Here is a 21,800-nt window from a genome sequence, read left to right on the forward strand (position 1 = left end):
AGTATCGTAAGATATCCATCTGTGTTAGAAAAGTCTTCCTTCACTGCAGTGTTTTGTTTGCAGGATGAAGATGAGCTGGACTCCCACACCATGGTGAAGACTAGCTCGGAAAGCGTGGGCACCATGCGGGCCACAAGCACGATGAGTGAAGGGGCCCAGACCATGATTGAACATAATAGCACAATGTTAGAATCTGACTTGGGGACCATGGTTATAAACAGTGAGGATGAGGAAGAAGAAGATGGAACTATGAAAAGTATGTGGCTTTTTTTCCCCCATTGAATATTAATTTTCTGTTTTGAGAGTATACTTCTATAGAAAGCAGGATAGTTCTGTGTTGCTTGTTATAGCCAGTTGTGGAAAATTTTGTTTCTTGGCTTTATTTAACAGTGAAAGGAATATGGCACAAGTGAATTTTCAAAAATTCTTTTAATATAGCAGAAAGTAGCACATCTTTAACTTAGTGTTATGGAACTTTTTTCGGTTGAAGGACGCTAACCCATAATTTAATTTCTGAAGTATTTTTTGAGATAAAAAGATAGCGTTCCTAACATTTACTTTTCCAATTAAAAACGTGAACCTAAAATTCTGTTCCAAATAATACAACATAATATTATTTCATGTTGTCTAAGTTATCAGTTAAGCTGCAGTGACAGAGGGAAGCAAGCCAAGGGAAGAAATAAGGGCTATAAGGTGGGAAAAGAAGAAACACTAGAAAGAAGAATCAAGAGACAGGGATACTCATGCAGAAAATTCAGTTCAGTGCATGTTTACTACTGCTTGTCGTGTGCTAGGCCCAGTGCCAGGGGCGCTTCAGGGCTGAAATGACAATTAAGGCGTTCTCTCTGATCTCCGTTGCTTACAGAGTGATGAAGACAGAGATACTTTCACAGGCTAGCATTTCTTTTTGTATAAATATGGCTCTTTAAGATTGCAGTTAACAATGAAGGACATTGTGATTTTTCAGTTATAGGCAAAAGCAGATTAATTACCTCCTGATACCTACTGGCCTTTTTCTTCCCCCTACCACTCTAGTCCTTTATGGTCAATGTCAAAGTCTAAGCACAAAGCTGTTTTTCACTACACAGAACTACTTCTCCATGGCACAAAAGCTGTAATACATGACTTCTTGCATTGTAGAGCCTAGAAAGTTATAAAGAAAAACAGGGGTAAAATGGATATAGGTAGGAATTTCCTCTCTGACATTTTTGTTTTCTTTTTGCCTACCCCTTTCTTTTTGCTACTCTCCCTGTGAGTCAGCTTGATAAGTCTTACCTCATAGCTTCAAGTCATTTGGCTCACTGCCGTTGCTTTCTTCACATTTCTTAGTATACATAGCCCATTATGGTTGTATACTTTGAAAGAGAGGGCCGAGAAGCACAAGATGAAAACAGATTGCCACATAGTTAATCCTGGGTGGGAAGGAGGAGAGGGGAGTGAATTTTTTTTATCTCCCACGCTGATAGGTTTCTTGAGCCTTTGCCCTGAAAAGCAGTCTAAGACTTGGATTCCTAGCTGGGCATATTACTAGAATAGGGCTTCTGCATCCATAACATGCTCACCCAACTACATTGAATGGTCTTGTGGCCTCCAAAGCTAGCTAGTGTTAGGGTACAAGTCATATGCCTTGCAGATCAGAAAGACAGATAAGATCATTTACAACACATTTCCCATCAGCATGTAGCATCACTTTTCCGCAGCTGATAAAATTCTTTTAGTCAAGTTTTATGATTCTTAACAGACCAGTTAGAAGATCACTGGGTGCTTTGTTCTATCTTTAGAGAGCTACTGAGTTTCCTATGAAACTACATAAACAACTTTTTCCATGTAGTCAGTATAGTTGAACATCAGCATTTAAGCAGTGGTTTAAAAATGAGTATTTATGGAATTGAATTCATGTTAGATAGTTATATTTCAAGGAAGAGATATGTGATAATGATTTATCAGACCTCATGCTTTAAAATTATAGCACAGATTTCCACATATTTCATGTAATGACTTGCAGCTTTGACAGCCACAGAAATCATTCAATTTATGTCATAATTTTATGTCCCAAGTATGATTTTTTTGGTCACAGAGATTTTATTAAAAGCTCATTTTTAAAATGAGCAGATAGTGGTTTATGTCGTTGCTTTATATGCTTTATTTATTTTATTTTTATTTTTCTAATTATTTTTTATTGGACTGTAGTTGCTTTACAATGTTGTGTTAGCTTCTACTGCACAGCAAAATGAATCAGCCATACATACAGATATATCCTCTCCGTTTAGGACCCTACAGTGCATTAAGTAGAGTTCCCTGTGGTTGTTTTTTTTGTTTGTTTTTCTTTTGCTGTACGCAGGCCTCTCACTGCTGTGGCCTCTCCCGTTGTGGAGCACAGGCTCCGGATGCGCAGGCTCAGCGGCCATGGCTCACGGGCCCAGCTGCTCCGCGGCATGTGGGATCTTACCGGACCGGGGCACGAACCTGTGTCCCCTGCATCGGCAGGCGGACTCTCAACCACTGCGCCACCAGGGAAGCCCCCTGTGATTGTTTTATATGCTTTAGCAAGTTTTAAATCCCATGAAACAACTTCCCTTGTATTTTAAGTTTCCGCCATTTAGACATCATTCTGTTATAATGTGGGACTTCCATGTTTCCAAAAATCGAACCAAATGGTGTTAGTGTAACCCCCCAGGTTTTGTCATACTGTAGTATAGCAATAGTATAGGGTGTAAAGAAGTTATTGAGGCAGAACTTACTTTCTGTGAAACCACATAATTACTTTTAGTTTTAGTTTTGTGTTTCCTCATGATCTAAATCTTCTTTAAAACGTCTTAGATGCGTTGGTATGAGCTCTTAGGTTATGTTACATTAGTGGAAGCCCCATTTGCTAATGTGTCTTTAGCATTTTTCTTCCTTAAAATGATTTTATATATATTTTTTTTATTCCCTAAAAGATTATAGCATTATATTATTTTTAATTTTCTAAAATCTCTAGAATGTTATACTGAGTGCTGAATATACTGATTTCCATCACCTTTTCCTTTGGAGTTTCAAAAGAGTTGCCTGATTTAATATTCTTGTCAGTTTAAATTATGTTTGCATAATTTTTTATACCTTTATCTGTGAAGCTGGAAATTACAGACCTGATTTCCTTACCTCTGAAAAGTGTGGTGATTTGACTCTAGGAAGCAAAGTTATTATTTTTTTAAAAAATTAATTTATTTTTTGGCTGCATTGGGTCTTCGTTGCTGTGCACGGGCTTTCTCTAGTTGCAGCGAGCGGGGGCTGCTCTTTGTGGCCGTGTGCGGGCTTCTCGTTGTTGCAGGGCACAGGCTCTAGGCACGCAGGCTGCAGTAGTTGTGGCTCGTGGGCTCTAGAGCGCAGGCTCAGTAGTTGTGGTGCACGGGCTTAGTCGCTCTGTGGCATGTGGGATCTTCCCAGGTCAGGGCTCGAACCCGTGTCCCCTGCATTGGCAAGGGGATTCTTAACCACTGCACCACCAGGGAAGTGCCTAGGAAGCAAAATTATTAAAAGAGCTTTTGAAGGGAACTGGAGTAAAATGACAAGAAATATTTAAAATTTGATCTACTTTTTACAAAATGGGCATAGACCTGGAGAGCATGTCCGAAGAACTCTCCAAACTTATTTTCAGCGATGATGGCATTATTTTTACCATCTCTCTCCCACTCCCCTTCTTCCCATTCCCATTTCCCTGGGATCTCATTACCCATGTAACGTCCAGGTTTCAGCTTGGTAACCCAGGTCTTTCACAATCTGGCATCAACCAGTATTTACACATGGAACTCTACTTCCTTATATGTTATACTTTATCCAGACTAGTCTAGGCCAGTTGGAATTATGAGGTATAAGTAGGTTGGTTGTCATTAAGGAAATCAACATTTAGGATTTTTTATCCTGAAGAAATAGATTAGGACCAGGTCAGGAATCCATTGTCATTAAATTGATGAGTTAGCAGAGATTATTTCTTTGTGGGTAACTCTGGAAGAGCAATTGTTTCAGCAAAGAAAAAACTGGGGCCTTTTATCTTGTTCAGATCTGCTCTGTTTCTATGGTGGAACTTTCTAGCCTTTCAGAGCTGGAGCTGGATTGGTACCTGTAGTTACCCTAAGGGGAAACTATCTCTGTTAGTATTTAAGGAAGTGCCACACTCTCCAGTCAGGTTAGCAGCTCTGTTTCATGGTTTCAGCTAATCTCCACGTGCCTGCTATGTCAGTTTGTCCTTCCAACAACTTGGGAAGCTGGAGCATCTGGAGAGCCCAGCCCTGCTTCCCTCATGCAGTGAAGGAGACCTGATCTTCCTCGGACTGGGAGTGGAGATACTGAGCCATCCAGCAGCTCTGGTCTCTTCCTTCACAGGGCAGACTCTTGCTCGTACCTTTCTCTGCCTCCTCCAAGACCTTGCTCCATCTCTCTTTATCCAGTATGATAGCCAGAGAGGTTCTATAGAGAATAATGATCTCCAAAATGAAGAGAATACCACAAACATGAATACAAGACATTTGAATGGCAAGGTGAGGAAATGGTAAGGGAACACTCAGCTGATTTGATATCTCCTGGCTAGGAGTATGATCAGTAATGTGTTGAGATAACTTGCAGGTGAGAGAACTGTATTCCACTGTTTGTGAAGTTTGATGTGTTTTTGAGAAAATGAGGAAAGTGCCATGTAAGCATGAAAGCGTTAATTTTTATTTATTTATTTATTATTTTTAGAAAAGAGAATAAAAGGTAAATTTCTCAGGTTATAGCTATCATTAATTGTGTGTCTAGTATGGGCCAAACATTGTGCTTGGGACTTTGCATACACTATCTCACTAACTTCTCACAAGGACTCTGTAAAGTAACATTGTCACTATCATTTGCCACTAAGGAAACGGAGACTTGGGAATGTGAAGTGACTTGTCAAAGATTTCATAGCAAGTAAGTGGTGGACCCAATATACAGACCCAGGTTTGACCCCCAAATCACATCATTACTGTGGGCCGGTGAGCCTGACATCCCCTTGGGCAGAAGTCTAGAACATTCGTGAGTCCTTTAGGGAAGGAGACCTGAATTATAAGTTAGCATAGGTTACTGGGAACAAATCATATCAGAATAATGTGATTTCCTTTTTTGATAGCATTGGGAAACTGCTAGGTTTGGGTATTGTGTTTTATGATTTGGGGAAAGTATTTGACAAGATCTTTGATGATATCCTTGTAGGCACTATGTAGTATGACCTAGCTGATGGTTCTGTTACGAGGGTTGAACAGTTACACACTTACAGGCTTATATCATTTGGGGTTTATTGGAGGACAGAAACTACTCTAGGCGTTTTAAACATAAAAAGATTTAAGTCAGAGGTGTGGCTATTAACAAAACCAGTGGAAAGTTTGGAGGAGAGGGCTGTGTAGGCTAGGCCTCCTAGGAACGACTCCCACACTACCACAAAAGTGAGTCTTATAGAGCTACTACTACTACAGTCAGGAAGGTAGTGAATCCAGAGGCTGCCGTTGGCACTACTGAGTTCAGTAATACAGATTGAGATCAATCCCTGTTGCTCTTCAGGGATTAGAAAGCCACCACTGAGACTGCAGCCACCTATTAGCACCTGTGAGTCTGGTGACTGGATGCTGGAAGGCTGCTGTAGAAAAAACCCTTGTCTGCATAGCTGTGCTGCCCAGAGGAAATAGCTGAGGTAGCAGGCTCATGGTCTCCTCCTCACTTCTTGCCTTCCCAGTTGTGAGAAAGTACACTTACCTAGGACTCTAGGTGCAGGGTGTTCTAGGAAATGCAGCATTTAGCTTTCTAGCCTGTACAATCAGAAGGCTCACCAGAGGCAATGGCAGTGGTTGCTAAATTTCAGTCAGCTGTGGTGTTTAATAACAGATTGCTGTCAATGAAAAGATTTCTCCTTGTGTGGCATAGGGCCTAGGTCTCAGCCCTAGCTAGCTCAACATTGTTTTACAGAAATTTGGATGAAGCTGTAGAATGAAAGTCCATTAGAATTACAAATGACATGAAGTAGAGGAAAAGAAAAGTGCATTCTAAGGCAGAATCAGGAGCTTAAGAGGCCTCCTCAGGTTGGAGCAGTAGGCTTGATTTAAGAGATAAACCCTGCTCTTGGCTCAAGCTAACTCACCTCACAAGTGTACCTCATAGCAGTAGCCCTGTAGAGATGCTGGCTCTGCAGACCAGAGCAGGGCCTGTGCATCTCTATTTAACAAAAAAACTAAAATATCAAAACAATAAAACGCTACAGGTACTTCTGAGGTGCAGCTAGGACTGATAACCACTTTTTAGAACGAGGAAATAAGCAGCTTTACTGTACTGTCAGTACCTAGAACTCACCTGTTGTATTTTGGAAGGATGGAGACGCAGTAGAGCACATAGACAGTAAGCCAGATGGTAAAGTAGATGGAGACCATGTTATATTAAGAATGGGTAGAGAATATTAAGAATGGGTAGAGGGAGGAGGAGGAGTAAGATGTGGAGATCACCTTCCTCCCCACAAATACATGAGAAATACATCTACATGTGGAACAACTCCTACAGAACACTCCTGGATACTGGCAGAAGACCTCAGACCTCCCAAAAGGTAAGAAACTCCCCCACGTACCTGGGTAGGGCAAAAGAAAAAACAGAGACAAAGGAATAGGGACGGGACCTGCACTTCTGGGAGGGATCTGTGAAGGAGGAAAAGTTTCCACATACTAGGAAGCCCCTTCACTGGTGGAGACAGGGGCTTGGGCAAGAGTGGGGGAAAGCTTCGGAGCCATGGAGGAGAGCACAGCAACAGGGGTGCAGAGGGCAAAGCAGAGAGATTCCCGCACAGAGGATCCGTGCTGACCTGCACTCACCAGCCTGAGAGGCTTGTCTGCTCACCCGCCGGGGCGGGCGGGGGCTGGGAGCTGAGGCTCGGGCTTTGGAGGTCAGATCCCAGGGAGAGGACTGGGGTTGGCTGCATGAACACAGCCTGAAGGGGGCTAGCGCACCACAGCTAGCCGGGAGGGAGATGGAGACGGGGGCTTGGGCGGGAGTGGGGGAAAGCTTAGGAGCCACGGAGGAGAGCACAGCAACAGGGGTGCAGAGGGCAAAGCAGAGAGATTCCCGCACAGAGGATCCGTGCTGACCTGCACTCACCAGCCTGAGAGGCTTGTCTGCTCACCCGCCGGGGCGGGCGGGGGCTGGGAGCTGAGGCTCGGGCTTTGGAGGTCAGATCCCAGGGAGAGGACTGGGGTTGGCTGCATGAACACAGCCTGAAGGGGGCTAGCGCACCACAGCTAGCCGGGAGGGAGTCTGCGAAAAGCTCTGGACCTGCCTAAGAGGCAAGAGACCATTGTTTCAGGGTGCAGGAGGAGAGGGGATTCCTTCCCTGTCTTCCCACAGAAGGCAGAGCGCCCCCTAAACGAGCTCCAGAGACGGGTGTGAGCCATGGCTATCAGCTCGGACAACAGAGAGGGCATGAAACGCAAACACTGTTGCTGCAGCCACCAAGAACCCTGTGTAAAAGCACAGGTCACTATCCACACGCCCCCGCCCCCGGGAGCCTGCGCAGGGTCCCATGATCCAGGGACAACTTCCCTGGGAGAACACATAGCGCGCCTCAGGCTGTTGCCATGTCACGCTGGCCTCTGCTGCGGCAGGCTCGCCCTGCATTCCAATTATAACTACCGTACCCCTCCCTCCCCACAGCCTAAGTGAGCCAGAGCCCCCTAATCAGCTGCTGCTTTAACCCCAGCCTGTCTGGGTGGGAACAGAAGCCTGAGAGCAACCTACATGCAGAGGCAGGGCCAAAACCAAAGCTGAACCCCAGAAGCTGTGCGAACAAAGAAGAGAAAGGGAAATCTCTCCATGCAGCCTCAGGAGCAGCAGATTAAATTACCACAGTCAACTTGAGGTACCCTGCATCTGTGGAATACCTGAATAGACAACGAATCAACCCAGAATTGAGGCGGTGGACTTTGGGAGCAACTGTAGACTTGGGGTTTGCTGTCTGCGACTGACTGGTTTCTGATTTTTATGTTTATCTTAGTATAGTTTTTAGCGCTTGTTATCATTGGTTGATTTGTTTATTGGTTTGGTTGCTCTCTTCTTTTTTTTTTCTTTGGTAACTTAAAAATTTTTTTTATTTTAATATTTTTTTATTTTAATTATTTTATTTAATTTTTCTTTAAATTTTTTTTCTTTCTTTTTTTCTCTCTTCTCTTCTGAGCTGTGTGGCTGACAGGGTCTTGGTGCTCCGGCTGGGTGTCAGGCCTGAGCCTCTGAGGTGCGAGAGCTGAGTTCAGGACATTGGACCACCAGAGACCTCCCGGCTCCATGTAATATCATTCGGCACGAGCTCTCCCAGATCTCCATCTCAATGCTAAGACCCAACTCCACCCAATGGCCAGCAAGCTCCAGTGCTGGATGCCCCATGCCAAACAGCTAGCAAGACTGGAACACAACCACCACCCATTAGCAGAGAGGCAGCCTAAAATCACACTAAGTTCACAGACACCCCAAAACACACCACCAGATGCAGCCCTGCCCGCCAGAAAGACAAGATCCAGCCCCACCCACCAGAACACAGGACGATGAAGACATATACCATGTTCTTGGATTGGAAGAATCAACATTGTGAAAATGACTATAGTACCCAAAGTAATCTACAGTTTCAGTGCAATCCCTATCAAACCACCAATGGGACTTTTCACAGATCTAGAACAAAATTTCACAATTTGTATGGAAACACAAAAGACCCTGAATAGCCAAAGCAATCTTGAGAAAGAAAAATGCAGCTGGAGGAAACAGAACACTCTATGATATAAATCACAGCAAGATCCTTTTTGACCCACCTCCCAGAGAAATGGAAATAAAAATAAACAAATGGGACCTAATGAAACTTAAAAGGTTTTGCACAGCAAAGGAAACCATAAACAAGAACAAACTACAACCCTCAGAATGATAGAAAGTATTTGCAAAGAAAGCAACTGACAAAGGATTAATCTCCAAAATATACAAGCAGGTCATGCAGCTCAATATCAAAAAAACAAACAACGCAATCCAAAAATGGGTGGAAGGTCTAAATAGACATTTTCCCAAAGAAGTTATGCAGATTGCCAACAAACACATAAAAGGATGCTCAACATCACTAATCATTAGAGAAACACAAATCAAAACTACAATGAGGTATCACCGCACACCAGTCAGAATGGCTATCATCAAAAAATCTACAAACAATAAATGCTGGAGAGGGTGTGGAGAAAAGGGAACCTTCTTGCCCTGTTGGTGGGAATGTAAATTGATACAGCCACTATGGAGAACAGTATGGAGCTTCCTTAAAAAACTAAAAATAGAAGTACCATATGACCCAGCACTCCCACTACTGGGCATATACCCTGAGAAAACCATAATTCAAAAAGATTCGTGTACCACAGTGTTCACTGCAGCACTATTTACCATATCCAGGACATGGAAGTAACCTAGGTGTCCATCGAGAGATGAATGGATAAAGAAGATGTGGCACGTGTACACAAGGAATATTACTCAGCCATAAAAAGAAGCGAAATTGAGTTATTTGTAGTGAAGTGGATGGACCTAGAATCTGTCATACAGAGTGAAGTAAGTCAGAAAGAGGACAAGAAATACTGTATGCTAACACATATGTATGTTATCTAAAAAAAGAAAAGAAAAAGTGGTTCTTATGAACCTAGGAGCAAGGAAGGAATAAAAACGCAGATGTAGAGAATGGACTTTTGGACACGCGGACGGGGAAGGGTAAGCTGGGACGAAGTGAGAGATAGCATTGACATATATACACTACCAAATGTAAAATAGCTAGCTAGTGGGAAGCAGCTACGTAGCACAGGGAGATCAGCTCTGTGCTTTGTGACCACATAGAGGGGTAGGATAGGGAGGGTGGGAGTGAGAAGCGAGAGGGAGGGGATATGGGAATAGTAAACTACAGGTCCCACTTGCAGCTGGGTGCAAATACCCAGCATATTACTGGGCATTTAGGAACCCTTCATTTTCCTCTGTAGAGTTACTAGGTGTCCAGGTAAGGTGTGGCTACAATGGTTTGGAGTTACCTGTGGGTATTGCATATGGTCTGTTCTTCTGTGTGCTTTTGCTCTGTGGAATGTTCAGTGATATGTGACCCAGCTCGAGCCAATTAGTGTAGGTATTTTGGTCGTAGGATACCTCTTTTACCAGCACAGAGCACGGACAAGCATGTAAAGATTAGTCTTGTACAAAAAAAAAAAAATTAAAAATATTCTTATAAGCTAGGGTCAGAATTCAACTACAACTGGAGAAATTGATGTCAATTTTATGTGATTATTTTCTGTGTATTTAAAAAAAAGTATTCGCCATAGCAACCACAATCACATATGACAGTGGTTACTGTCTTGAGATTTCCTGCTTTACTCTCCTGTCGAAGGGCCTACTATTTCTTCTTTTAAAAATAAATTGTAAGTCAGAAGCATCATTGTCTTTGTCCCTTCTGTGAACATGCATCTCCCTGGAGACTCAGCTGCACACTGTGGACATGTGTTTCATATCGTGTGGTTAAATATGACTGGCCAATTACAGCTGCTCCCTCCCATTAACTTTTAAGACATAACCTAGCCTATTTTCCTCCTTAGAAATTTTTAAAAATTGTTTTTAAAATTTTCTTTGTATATAAAAAAGATATACTCAAAATGTTGATAGTAAGTTTTAAACTAAACAATGGAAAATATTTAGAAGTATAAGCACATACATTTGAATAAAAAATTGTGTATAAGCATATCTTGGTTAATAATATCCTGTTATAAAGTCATCCAAACAGAAAAATCTAATGGAACAGACTACCTTCTTTTATTTCAGTTGATTTTTAGACTTCTGTTAACTCTCTGTGAGAATGTTTATTTCTAAATATAGGAATGGGTTATTTTCCAAAATTTTGAGTGTGGAATCCAACAGGCATTTCACCATAGGTTTTGAGATCAGCCTGTAAAAGACCCTTAAAACTAAAATATCTGAAATGTACTGATAATTAAACCACTATGTAGTAGTGGATAAGTTTCAAATTGGGATGTTCTGTAGTAAAATTGAAGGTTGCTGCTCCTGTATCTTTTTACATCCTCCACTTGGGAATAGAAATGTAATAGTTAGGGACTGAATTTGGTTATAGGTACCAGAAAAAACAGATAACAATTGTTTAAATAGAATAGTATTAATGTCTTTTCTCATTTAACAAGAAATCCAGAAGCAGAGTGTGCTGCATTGGTAGAGTGATTTCATTATGTCATTAGAGATTCTTTCTGTGACACCATCTTTAGGGTAGTACTCTCATCCTCCTGTTTGCAGAATAACTGTTAGATCTTCTGCCATTAAGTCTGCATTCCAGGAAGGAGAAAGGAGCAGGCAGAAACAGAGAGGTGATGCCTGTATCAAGAAAACAGAGCTTTCCTAGGAACCTTCTTCTTATGTATCATCGGTCAAAATTGTGTTATATGGCCACTCCTCCCCACAAGAGAGACCCCTTGTCGTCTTCAGGAAGGGAGAGCCTCTAGAAATTAGGTTACAACGTTTTCACCTTGAGCCACTAGGGCATTAGTGGTGGCTCCTATAACTTGGGATAGAAGCTTCTGATCAGGATAGCGTTAGAAGTAGGCACAGGACTATTGCAAATGGAAGAGGAGATTCCTGGAATTAAATTTCCCAGTGGTTTTCTTTAGTCAGCCCCAAATATTGGTCTTCCTCTTTCCTTTATATTGCCACTACTCATTTCTGATTGGACTTCTACTTCTCTGACTGCAGGAATTTTTACAAAATTACCTTATAGCTCATCCCGAGCCAATAATGTTACCTAGTTTTCATAATACTTACTGTAGTTTTAAGCTGCGTTAGTACTATTACAAATACATTCTAAATTGGCCAGATTACTATTAGCAATGTTATGTCTGATTTTAGAGGATCGTGTAGAGACTGGAATGTCTCCACAGGCAAGTAAACTAGATGATGATGAGTCTCAAAAACATGTCGTATGAAAGGAACTGGGGATGATTCACCTTAAAATGATAACCAAGACAGGAGTCATTATTATCTGTCTTCAGATATTTGAGGGACTGGTATATGAAAGAGAAATTTATTTGGAACATGAGTGTAAATTACAGACAGACATATTTCAAGTTCACATTAAAAAAAAAAATAAAACACTTTTTGTAACTTAGAGTTGCCCAGCAGGCTTCCTTATGGGGAAGTGTACGTCCTGTCACAGGAAATTTTTAAGAAGGTAGGTAACTTACTGTCTGGAGAACTGTATCGGGAAGTGTCTTTGTGGTGGTCACTTAGGATCTTTTTTTTGGCACTCTAGGGCTTAAGGGAATCCAGTTTGAAAATCACTTGGAAAATCTAGTTCTAAATGTTTGTTTTCTACTTTAATCATTCAGTGTAGAAAATGAGGAGCCATTGAAAGATTCTAAACAGAAGAAAGACATGGTTTGATTTGCATTTAGAAGGTCACTATGTTGTCAGTGTGACTGAAATCAAAACTGAGATGAGGGAAGGAGACCAGTTTGGAGGGTGTTACAGTGGCCTAGGTAGGAAATGATTAGAAGCTAAACTAAGACAGTAGCAGTGGTGGATAGAGCAGTAGCATTAAAAAATACCTAATGATCAGTTTGGTTTGGTGAGAAACGAGTCTGGGTTAATTCTCAACTTGATCACTTTGGGGATTAAGTAAAGAATGTTGACTTTAGCAGACAAAGAGCATGTGGAGAAGCAGCAGGTTTTAAGGGAAAGATCTTGAATTTAGCTTTAGAACCGGGATATTTTTGTTATTTCATTCTTATTTTATTTTACTTTGTTCGTCATTAAATTGACTATGTTGGTCTTGAATCTGACCAGTGAAAACTTACTATATTGATTAATAAAAAAATCATACTTCAGTAAAAATCATAGTTCTTTAAGTAAATGTAAGAACTTATACCCTCCTTATGTTTTTTGTTTACCTAAGGAAATGCAACTTCACCACAAGTACAAAGACCATCTTTCATGGATTACTTTGATAAACAGGACTTCAAGAATAAGAGTCATGAAAACTGTAATCAGAATATGCATGAACCCTTCCCTATGTCCAAAAATGTTTTTCCTGATAACTGGAAAGTTCCTCAAGATGGAGACTTTGACTTTGTAAGTACATTTTAATTCTTCCATATATGTTTTCTCCTACTCTATTTTGTCACCACATTGAGAAACATAGGTTGTGTGTGTGTGTGTATGATTAAAATTATAGACTGTATATTAATATTCAGTATATTGCTATATATGGGTAGGGGAATGGTGAAATTGTAGTTTGCTTGTAGAAATGTAGTTGCAGAGAAATGTAAATAATTGCTTATGGTTAAATAAATTATAGCCCAAATTTAGAGAAATATTTAGGACTCTTTAAAACTAAAATGACAACTGTGTTAAAAGATGTTTTTAATAATGCAAATATGAGATATTTCTGACAGTAAATTCAGTTTCCTAAACAAATGATGCAAAGGTATTTATGACATCGACTCTGAGAAATTTGCCTCAACTATGAAAGTTAAGTCACATAGTGTTAACTCCACTTGGTTTGTCAGAAATAATAGTCCTATGTCTAGTTAGGAATATAAACTTCAGTATAAAACTGTGCCTTCTTATTTTTTTAATCAACTTTTTTGTTTTTAATTTAATTTTATTATTTGGCCGCATTGGGTCTTAGTTGTGGCATGCAGGATCTTTCGTTGTGGCACGCAGGCTCTTTGTTGTGGCGTGTGGGCTTCTCTCTAGTTGTGGCACGTGGACTCCAGAGCTCACGGGCTCAGTAGTTGCAGCATGTGGTCTCTCTAGTTGTGGCACATGGGCTCCAGAGCACGTGGGCTCAGTAGTTGCTGTGCGCGGGCTTAGTTGCCCAGTGGCATGTGGGATCTTAGTTCCCTGACCAGGGATTGAACCCTCGTCCCCTGCATTGGAAGGTGGATTCTTAACCACTGGACCATCAGAGAAGTCCCTAAAACTGTGCCTTCTTGCCTCTTATTACATTTTCTCCTTATTTCTTCTGTCCTGCTCCTTATTATTTATTTCTTTTAAAGAATGCATGTAATACAGATAAATAATTCTAAAACAACTCTTACCACAACTTGAGAGAGTAAATTTTTAAAATGAGTTCTTTAATCTAGAAATTTTTGAGGTAAATTTTTGCTTTAGCGTGTATTATAAATAGCATTTACTTTTGCATATTGTTCTGTAAGATTTTCATGTAAAATAACTACAGCTACATTTGTTAATAAGTATATTTATAAGTAAATAAAATTTTAGATATATCTATATCTTCTAAATTTTTAAATACTATCAAGCAGCTTTGCCTAGACAACATGCCTCTAAATGCTTTGTGATTATAAATACTTCTAATGTTAAATACTTTTCTCCTAAATATTGTGATTAAGTTTTCAAATAATCAGATAATAAAGTTTCAAAATCTGTCCTCAATAAATTTAGTACTAAGTGCTAGCACATATTAGCCATGGCACAGGTTAGTCTGAAAACATTAATCGTAATATCTCCTTACTGTTTTTTCAGTTTTGAGTTTATAAATTAGAAAAATAAAATCTGTATTTCTATAGGTCTAGTAAGATTTCATTTTATGCTACCTCCTTTTAAAAAATATATAAATTATTTAGAATGCTGACTTTAAGCTTAAAATCATTCGTAAACATGATGAATCTTTGATGAATCAAAGAACTCTGTCTTAACTCAATTGGAATAAATCTTAACAGCCTCTGGAAAACAGTTTGAAATGAGCTTCAAAGTAATGAATAAATTATCACAGTTAATAAATAGCAAATAAAATGATTTATTTCTGTTTCAGTTAGTCTTTGCTACCACCCCCAAAATTTAGAACTTATATTTCATTTGCTTACAGTGTTGTGGGTAAGCAGTTTGACTAGGTTCAGCTGAGTGGTTCTTCTGCTAGTCTCACCTGGAGTCTCTCACGTGGCTGAAATCATCTAGCAGCTTGAATGGAGCTGAATAATGTCTCTAAAATCACTCATGTGTCTGGCAGTTGTGCTGACAGTTGGCTAGGCCATATGACCCTGTCAGGCAAGCCTGGAGGTTTTATGTTGTGGTAGCAGCCTTCCAAGAAGGTGATAGAAGAAATTGTAAGGCCTCTTGAGTCCTAAGTTTAGAATCCATTTACAATACCATCGAAAAGAATGAGTACTTAGGAATAATCTTAACCAAGGAGATGAAAGACTTGTACATTGAAAACTACAAAACACTGCTGAAAGTAACTATAGAAGACACCAATACATGGAATGACATCTCATGTTCATGGATTGGAAGACAATGTGGTTAAGATGTCAATATTGTCCAAAGCAACCTACAGATTCAGTGTAATTTCTATTAAAATCCCAATGACATTTTTTGTAGAAATAGAAAAATCCATCTAAAATTCATTTGGAATTTCAAGGGACTTGAATAGTCAAAACAACCTTGAAAAAGAGAAACAAAGTTGGAGGTCTCATACTTCCTGATTTCCAAACTGCTACAAAGCTACAGTAATCAAAACAGACATACATATAGACAGATGGAGTAGAATAGAAAGCCCAGAAATAAACCATCACATATATTGTCAGAGATTTTCAGCAAGGGTACTAAGACCATTCAATGAGGAAAGGATAGTCTTGTCAACAAATGGTGCTGGGAAAACTGGATAGCCACATGCACGAAGTTGGGCCTATACCTTACACCATATACAAAAATACAAAAATTAACTCAAAATGAATCAAGGATCTAAATAAACATACAAACTGTAACTATAAAACTTGTCGAAAAAACATAGGGGAAAAGCTGCGTGACATTGGATTTGGCAGTGATTTCTTAGATATGACACCAAAAGCACAGGCAACAAAAGAAAAAATAAATTGGACTATATAAAAATTAAAATTTTTGTGCATCAAAGTACACTGTCAGCAAAGAAAAGTCAACCCACAGAATGGAAGAAAACATGTAAATCATGTATCCGATAAGGGGTTAGTATCTAGGATATAAAGAACTCAACAACTAAAAACTAAGCAACCCAATTTAAAAATGGTCAAAGTACTCCAATAAATATTTCTCCAAAGAAGATATATAAATGGCCAATAAACAAATGAAAAGATGTTTAATGTCACTAATCATTAGAGAAACACAGATCAAAACCATGAGATACTATTTCACACCCATTATATACACACACACGTACACACACAGAGAAAACAACAAGTGTTGGTGAGGATGTAGAGAAATTGGAACCCTTCCTTGGGCGCTGCAAATGTAAAATGGTGCCTCTGTGGAAAACAGTATGGCATTCCTCAAAAAAAACTGAACATAGATTACCATGTGATCCAGCAATTCCATTTCTGGATATATACCCAAAAGAAATGAGTGAAAGCAGAGATTTGAACAGATATTTGTACATCCACGTTCATAGCAACGTTATTCACAATTGCCAAAAGGCAGAAGCAACCCAGGTGTCCATTGACGGGTGAATAAACAAAATGTGATATACGCATACAGTGAAATATTTTTCAGCCTAAAAAGGAAGGAAATTGGGCTTCCCTGGTGGCGCAGTGGTTGAGAGTCCGCCTGCCGATGCTAGGGGACTCAGGTTCGTGCCCCGGTCCGGGAAGATCCCACATGCCGCGGAGCAGCTGGGCCCGTGAGCCATGGCCGCTGAGCCTGCACATCCGGAGCCTGTGCTCCGCAACGGGAGAGGCCACAACAGTGAGAGGCCTGCGTACAGCCAAAAAAAAGGAAGGAAATTCTGACACAAGCAGTAATATGGTGAACTTTGAAGATAATAAGCTAAGTAACATAGCCAGTCACAAAAGAACAAATACTGTATGATTCCACTTAATATGCGGTACCTAGAGTAGTCAAATTCATAGAAACAAAAAATAGAATGGTAGTTGCCAAGTGCTGGAGGAGGGGGAAATAGGGAGTTATTGGTTTTTGCGTACAGAACTTGAGTTTTCGAAGATGAAAAGAGTCCTGGGGATGGATTGTGGATGTACTTAATGCCACTGAACTCTACACTTAAAAATGGTTAAAATGGTGGATTTTACGTTATGTATAAAAGAAAAGTAAGAGGGGAAAAAAGAGGATTCACATAGTGTCACTTCTGCCATATTCTTAGTCAAAATATATTCACAAGGCCAATCCAGATTCAAAGGATATGGAAATAGATTTCACCTCATGATGAAAAGACTAGCAAAGTCATATTGCAGAGGGTCGTGTGGAATGAATGGAATTATTGTGGTCATCTTTGCAAATAATCTACTAGAAGTTGTCCGTATTAAAATTCAACAGAATTTAAAAGAATGAATTTAGGAAATTGGAGGTCATTAGTGATTTTGATGAGGGCCGTTTCAGTACCCTACTTTTAGAATATTCATACCCAGCAACTTTTGACATGCAGCCTTCTACTGTCCCTTTTAAGCTCATTCTAGTTTTGTGAATGAGAGCATCAGTTTTTCTAGTGGCCAGCTCTTTTAAGTAAACTTCTGGTAGTATTTTCAGCCCATTGTATATTCTGGAGTCCTTCTATCTGGAAATTCCAAAATTTGTTAGAAAACCTTAAACTAGTTTAACAAATGTTCTGTTTTCTGCTTTGGATTGTGCTAGGCACTATGGGTTAAAAAATATATATATATTTATATACACATATGTATGTACATTTATTAAGCTGAGAAAATATGTTAGTAAAGTGTTAAATTGTAATCCAGAGCAATAATTCAGATATCATGCATAAGAGGAGGACTCAGTAAAGGTTGGAGTAGTTTATGAAATTATATAGTAGAGGAGGACTTTGTCTAAAATTTGGAAGATGGATAGTAGAAGAGAAGGTAGGCAGTACAGAGAATGATGTGCATAATAAAAAGCTTAGAGGTAGGAAAGGACAAGATATATTGGGTGACAATGAAGTGGAGACCTTCAAGTTCATTTAAAATAATATGGGAGATAAAATGAAAGCTAGGTTTGGGTCAGATGGTGGAAGCCTTGAACGTAAGACTGCAAAGTCTGAAATTTTATTTCCTAGCCAGTGGAAAGCCACTGAAGGTTTTTAGGTTGGAAAATGATGTGATGAAAAGTGTTTTAAGTATATTAATTTTGATGGTAGCATGCAGGATTGATTGACAGAAAAAGACTAGAGGTAGGGGAAAATCAGGTATGTGAAACAGACTTGAAATACTAAGGTAATAAAATGGAAAAGAACCAAACAACAAAAACAGGGATAGATGTAGGAGACACTAGAAAGGTTGTTAATCAACAGAAACAGCCAACATACTGGGTTAAAGAGTACTATATTGGTTAAGATGAGGAGCTAAATAATAGAAGGTGAAATTTAAGGAAAAAAAGAGGAAGGAAAGTGTCCTCACAGCTGGAAAGAGGCTCCAAGAGATCATAGGACCGGATTTAATTTTAAATGCAGACTTATTTCTTTTCTGACTTATACAGGGCATGTAGCCTTAAAAAGGGAAAGCAGAGGGGGAGGAATGACTAGAGCAGGAGTTCTTTCTTCCCCAACATTTACTACACCTGTCAACTGCTCAGCCCTCTTCATCACCTTGAGGAAAGTGAAAAATATTTGCAATAGCTACTGAGGGAATGCAAATGGGAATAAATAAGACATGAATAAAGGAAGGATTGCCAGGAGATGAACAAAGAATTTGTTAAGAGTAGTAGTGAGTGTGTTTAAAAAAAAAAAAAAGAAAAGAAAGGAAAAGAAAAGTGTGTAAGAGAGGTTAGAAGAGAGTAGGAAAAGAGGAAGCAGAGGTAGGACAAAGTGTAAAGGGTTTGATGGAATACTTTGCTTACAAAGTAAGGAAATGGACGAAAAGCAAAGAGATTTCTACTTAAGACACCAGCTGGTATTGATAAGGGAAATCTGGTCTTACTCATTCCGTCATACATTAGATATAGAATGTTAAAAATGTGACTCATCAAAGTGTAAAAGCGTGCTAAGGTTTATGTGTTTATCTCCCCTCTTTATGATGTATCTCAAGGATACCTTCCAAGAGAACTAGATTTTATGTGATTCCTATGTCTTTTCAATAGAAGTTGCTTAAAACTACCCAAAGTCATTTTGACCATGTTTCTAGGACATAGAAGGCTTCTCTTTCTGCCGTGAGAAAAAGAGGTTTCAAAAAAGAAAAATGAAAGTGAATACTTCGTTGTCTTTTGCAGTATTCAGAGCGGATTCCTAAAGGACAAAACTTATTCAGAGAGACACCTGCTAGGCAGATGTGCGGAGTAGGAAGCATTCTTTATCTTAAAGCCTGTATTCAACTTAATTGGTGTATTTTCTTTAGCATTTGTCTTTTAGATTTTCTGTGAATTGGTTGTTTCCTGTTACATTCTTGGATGTAAGGAGCTGATAAGAGAAATAATTTGTGATTTCACCAACTTGAGGGTAGCATAAAGATAGGATAAAATATATTTAGGCTAACTGAACCAATTATTTTAACTCTACTAAAAAAGTTCTGTTTAGGGTGTGGCTGTGAAGATTTCTAAAACAAATGTAAAAGGCAAATCTGTTTATTATAGCACTAGTCAAATGTTTCAGTTTTTGTTAGAATTATTTCCAAACAGCCTTAGCATCCAGATTGTTTAGTGTTAAATGGAGAGCATGTAGATCATGTTTTGCAGAAATTACACTATCATTCATACATAAATAGATACATTTTGGGTAATGTAAAGATTTTGGAATAAGAACAAAAACTTTAAAAGCCATCTGTTAACCCACTATGTTGGTTCCAAATTTTAAAAAAAGAAATTGGATTGACAATAGTTGCTAATATAAGAGGAATTAGGTAAATCAGTTATTTTTTTGTTTTTGACTCAAACTGAATTGTAAGGTAATGTTTTTGGATTTCTGTGATTCTTAAATATTCAGTTTGTGTTGTTCCTTTGAGCTAAGGGACCCAAAAATCCTCCAGGGCAGCACTTGGAGAAACAGTCTCAATAATTGTGGCAGAAGGGAAGAAAAAGTCCTCTCCTTCAAGTACACATGTGCCTTGAACTTCCCTGAGTTTTTTTTACAACTCCTCTGACTCTGGATTGGAAAATCAGTATGGTGATAGGGAAAACCCCACAAAACCCAAAAAACCTCACTGCTGCAAAATGCAGAAAGCAGTGAACCTGCAGAAGGTAGCAAACCTGCTGCTGGAGCCGTAGGGGCATTTTAGGCATCTTTCTTAGGATCTTTTCACCCTGCTAGAGCAGCCAGCGGCTGTGGAGCATAATAAGTGGTGGAATACAGGAGCCCCCGCAAAGGCTTGTAGTGAAGCCAAGCCTTTGGAAAGCCCTGAGGAACACAGGCCCTGTAGGAAGCCTGGAGGTAAAAACTTAAGCCAAGAGCATCTGCCAGTTTTCACCAGTGTAGCCGTACGCTACCACCTGCTTTCTCTACTTAAATACCGAGAGTGCTTTTGCTCTTTAAAGAGATGCTGGCTCCAGGTTTCTTTTGTGGTGCACTCCTTAGTCAAAGAACTTCTTGTTCTCTTCAGGCCCTACTTGTATGGACTGAGGAAACCACTTCAGCTGAGTGAAGTACTTAAGCATATTGTCATCGATTAGTTTTGCGTTAATTAAATGATTATTGTCAAGTATTTCCAGATGTTTGGAAGAGTATTAACAAAGTATGAAAAGATAACTGTAGATATTTCAGGTTTATTTCTTCTGGGGTAAAGAAGAAATAAACACAAAATCTCAAATGCTTTAGTGGGTAGCCCTGGATAAGAGTCTATGATTACAGGTGCACATGTGGCATGAACTTGAGCGTATGTGGCCCATTGTGCTTTCACTACTCTTTCCTTACAGAGCCAACAGGAAATTAAAATTAATGCGAACCCTGCACTTGGAAATACTTGCAGAATTCTGGACTCGTGCAGTCCGTCGCCAGCTCACGAAATCTGTGCTGGCGCTTGTGTCCAGCAGGTGGTGTGCCATGTGCTCAGTTGTAGCATGTGATTGTCTAGGTCCATGGAGAATTTTTATAAGATTTTGACCATCAATCTCCTTAGGCGTTTAAGACCGTCATAACCTTTGTTTTGAAAGGAGAGTGGCCTTCCTCAAAGATAAGTGTTTATATACGAGTAGGAAAAAAATGTTAATAGTCACCGGTCAACTACAGTGAAGTTGATTCTATAGTAGTTAAAGGCAACAAAAACTTCAGTGTCTCTAAACTACCACACTGTTTTTTTCTCAGTATAATTTAATCCATTTGGCCACCTAAGGTAGAGTGAGCATTCTGCTTTCTTATTCCTAAATATGCTGTTAAAGGCTTCAGAAATTTCAGGAACTTTTATTTGGTGGTTGTGTTTAGGCAAGATCTTCTGAAACATTAAGCTAATTCTGCTTATTTAGGTAATTAATGCCTTAAGTTAAAACTCACTCTATCATCATTTCCTTTACAAATTAAAGTGAGCAGGCCTGTACTTACTGGATTAATTAAGATGGAAAGCACAGGTGCAGTGTGTGGGTTCTGGTCACCGTGTTGGAATTTATTAAGATGTTTAAAACACATGGCAAAGAGAAAAATGGCCTTCCAAAAAGAGTTCTGAAAGCATAAACTTTCCTCATAGTAATTTATTCTTTTTAAAATGTCGTTTATCTAGAAGATTGTGTTGAGAAATTGGCTACTTTACATTTTAAAACAAAGATGTTAATACTCCAAGCATATGTTATGGCTAATGTTGATGTCTGAGGAAGTTATTTTGACTATGTGCACTGTTTGTTCATAGCCTCATTTTGAATGTTTAGTCAGTAAGCAGTGG

General features: G+C 39.4%; 1 protein-coding gene across 1 annotated transcript in view; it reads left to right on the plus strand.

The window, feature by feature from the left end:
* STK3 (serine/threonine kinase 3) overlaps positions 1–21,800 on the plus strand; it is a 310,806-nt gene that overhangs the window by 222,447 nt on the left and 66,559 nt on the right. Inside the window, exons 9-10 of the mRNA XM_024756626.1 lie at positions 64–256; positions 12,968–13,143. Coding sequence (XP_024612394.1) covers positions 64–256; positions 12,968–13,143 — 369 coding nt within the window. The remainder of the gene's footprint in view (positions 1–63; positions 257–12,967; positions 13,144–21,800) is intronic.

This window comes from Neophocaena asiaeorientalis, unplaced genomic scaffold, assembly GCF_003031525.2.
Source record: "Neophocaena asiaeorientalis asiaeorientalis breed wild unplaced genomic scaffold, Neophocaena_asiaeorientalis_V1.1 scaffold29, whole genome shotgun sequence".
Taxonomy (NCBI): Eukaryota; Metazoa; Chordata; class Mammalia; order Artiodactyla; family Phocoenidae; genus Neophocaena; species Neophocaena asiaeorientalis.